This window comes from Rhinopithecus bieti, unplaced genomic scaffold (assembly GCF_001698545.2).
Source record: "Rhinopithecus bieti isolate Rb0 unplaced genomic scaffold, ASM169854v2 scaffold_80287, whole genome shotgun sequence".
Taxonomy (NCBI): domain Eukaryota; kingdom Metazoa; phylum Chordata; class Mammalia; order Primates; family Cercopithecidae; genus Rhinopithecus; species Rhinopithecus bieti.
Window position 1 is genome coordinate 1 of NW_016829308.1, and position 1,405 is coordinate 1,405.

The window sequence follows — 1,405 nt, forward strand, 5'->3', positions numbered from 1 at the left end:
AGGCCAGCTGGAGGGGGGCTTTGTGGGTGGTCAGCCCCAGGGGCTGGGCCTGAGACCGTCACCAAGACCCCTTCCCTCCACAGGACATGCTGGGCCTGCGCCCCCCTCTGCTCGCCCTGGTGGGGCTGCTCTCCCTCGGGTGCGGTGAGTTCTGTGTTCCACAGAGGGGACTCCACGCATCACATTCCGGTCAGGGAGAACAGGGCCTGCCCTCATGTTCCCACAGACAGAAGTTCCCGGGAGGCTGGGGAAGGATCATGCCCCTGGGGCAGGTTGGGGACTCAGGCCTTGTCTCCCCACGTGCCAGGAAGCTGTGGCTGTGCTGTTTCCCCAGGGCCCCTCTCTGCACCTGGGGAGGTGGTTGATGCAGGGTCTCCTGGAGGCTGCCTCCCTGTCTTTCTGGGCCTCCTCTGACCCTCCTGCTCTACTCCCCTTGGGTGTGGGCCTGTGGTCACTCACAGGCCCCTTGGGTGCGGGCCAGGGCGGCCCAGAGCACCCACTCACCCGCTGGCCTCGTCCCTCAGTCCTCTCTCAGGAGTGCACGAAGTTCAAGGTCAGCAGCTGCCGGGAGTGCATTGAGTCTGGGCCCGGCTGCACCTGGTGCCAGAAGCTGGTAAGTACCTCCTGGGCCCCTCCCCACCTGCCCAGCTCCTGGGTGGGGCCCTTTCCTGCCCCTGAAGCCAGTGGCACCCAGAGGACCAACAACTCCATTCCTCTTGGGGGGTCCCCAGACCCTGGCCTTACCCTCCCCTCGAGGGGCCCCTGAAGTTCTGATGTGTGGTCTATTTGGAAACACACACAGAACACACACTTTTAGTTTTCTCAGCCATTTCAGAGTAGGTTGTAGCCATGGAGCCCTTTGTTTTGTAGTACTGCAAGGGAGGTCTTTCTTAAGAACCGGGTTTTCACTTACAAAACCATGTAAGCAAGTGCAGAAACACACGCGCTTCTGGCGCATCGCCAGCACGCTTTTCCGTAGAGGCAGCAGGCTCAGGGCCAGCGACGGGACCCACCAAACAGCCCTCCTCAGAATCCAGGGGCTTTGCAGGGACAAGGTGGCAGAGAAGAAATGTATTTGGATGTAAATGTGTGAATGTATTTTGATACATGTATATCTATATTTGATAAATACATGTATCAAAACCAGGAAATTCAGCATTGGTATCTCATTATGATCAAACGTACACACTGTACACATATTTTATTGATTGTCCCAGTGATGTCTTCGTGAGCATATTTTCCTGGTGGATCTTGTAACCCAGGCTCACCCTGTGCTCAGCCCTCTCAGGCCCCGACCCTCCTAACCCAGGCCCACCCTGCGCTCAGCCCTCTCAGGCCCCGACCCTCCTAACCCAGGCCCACCCTGCGCTCAGCCCTCTCAGGCCCCGACCCTCCTAACCCAGGC

At 58.8% G+C, this 1,405-nt stretch overlaps 1 protein-coding gene across 1 annotated transcript in view; it reads left to right on the forward strand.

Moving 5' to 3' along the window:
* Positions 1-36: 36 nt before the first annotated feature.
* LOC108523940 (integrin beta-2-like) overlaps positions 37-1,405 on the forward strand; it is a gene marked incomplete at its 3' end in the record, with an annotated part of 5,093 nt that continues 3,724 nt past the window's right edge. The window contains exons 1-2 of the mRNA XM_017864705.1: positions 37-144; positions 525-613. Of these exons, the coding sequence (XP_017720194.1) occupies positions 87-144; positions 525-613 (147 nt within the window). The remainder of the gene's footprint in view (positions 145-524; positions 614-1,405) is intronic.